Source organism: Myotis davidii, unplaced genomic scaffold (assembly GCF_000327345.1).
Source record: "Myotis davidii unplaced genomic scaffold, ASM32734v1 scaffold1695, whole genome shotgun sequence".
NCBI classification, from domain to species: domain Eukaryota; kingdom Metazoa; phylum Chordata; class Mammalia; order Chiroptera; family Vespertilionidae; genus Myotis; species Myotis davidii.
The window spans coordinates 40,993-41,672 of NW_006286298.1; the positions used below are offsets into that span (position 1 = coordinate 40,993).

A 680-nucleotide genomic window follows, 5' to 3' on the forward strand; every position below is an offset into this window, starting at 1 on the left:
GGGTCCGGCGGTATAGCTCCCCAGGGGGGGCTGCTTCTGAAGGGTTCCAGGCCGTGCGTCTGCGTGGCCGACCTGGGGGGAAGAAGAAGATTAGTGGTCAGAGGCAGTCCAAGCCCCATCTGTTCCTGGGCAGGGGGAAGAAGCCCCTCACCTGAACAGCTGATGATGTTAGTGATGTCCAAGGATGCCACCTCGGCTGCCTCCTCACGCTGCTCCTTTAGAGCCCGACACTTCTCTAAGGAAGGGTTACCTGGGGCAGAAGAATCTTGTGATCCTCTCCTCCCCAGCAGCCAAGGACCTCTCCTGCAGCCCCAGGGCACACCCGGCCTAACCCTTCATGCCCAGAGCTTCCAGCTCTGCCCGGAGGACACACAGGCGCTCCTTGCGTGAGCGGCAGGAGCCCAGCAGCTTCTTGTAGTTGCGATGGGCGCCACAGGCCCGAATGTAGCGCTTTAGTCTCGTCACAGCAGGGTGGTCCTCATCACGATGACCAGACTGACAAGAAAAGACAACAGCTGAAGGTCAGGTCTTCTGGGTTTGACTCTAGGTCTCCCTCTTCACCTAAAGGTGGCCTCCCACCCCATCTTCATCCTCACCTTCCTGCCTCTGGGCTCCGGGCTGCCGTTTGCAGAAGAGGAGGAAGAGCTTCGGGGCCTGCTTTTCTTGGAGCTCTTCCTGTA

General features: G+C 59.6%; 1 protein-coding gene across 1 annotated transcript in view; it reads right to left on the reverse strand.

The window, feature by feature from the left end:
- Positions 1-680, reverse strand: part of HIRIP3 (HIRA interacting protein 3) — a 3,016-nt gene that overhangs the window by 315 nt on the left and 2,021 nt on the right. The window contains 4 exon segments of the mRNA XM_015560059.1: positions 1-72; positions 152-250; positions 333-495; positions 597-675. The exon segment at positions 1-72 is cut by the window's left edge and continues 8 nt beyond it. Coding sequence (XP_015415545.1) covers positions 1-72; positions 152-250; positions 333-495; positions 597-675 — 413 coding nt within the window.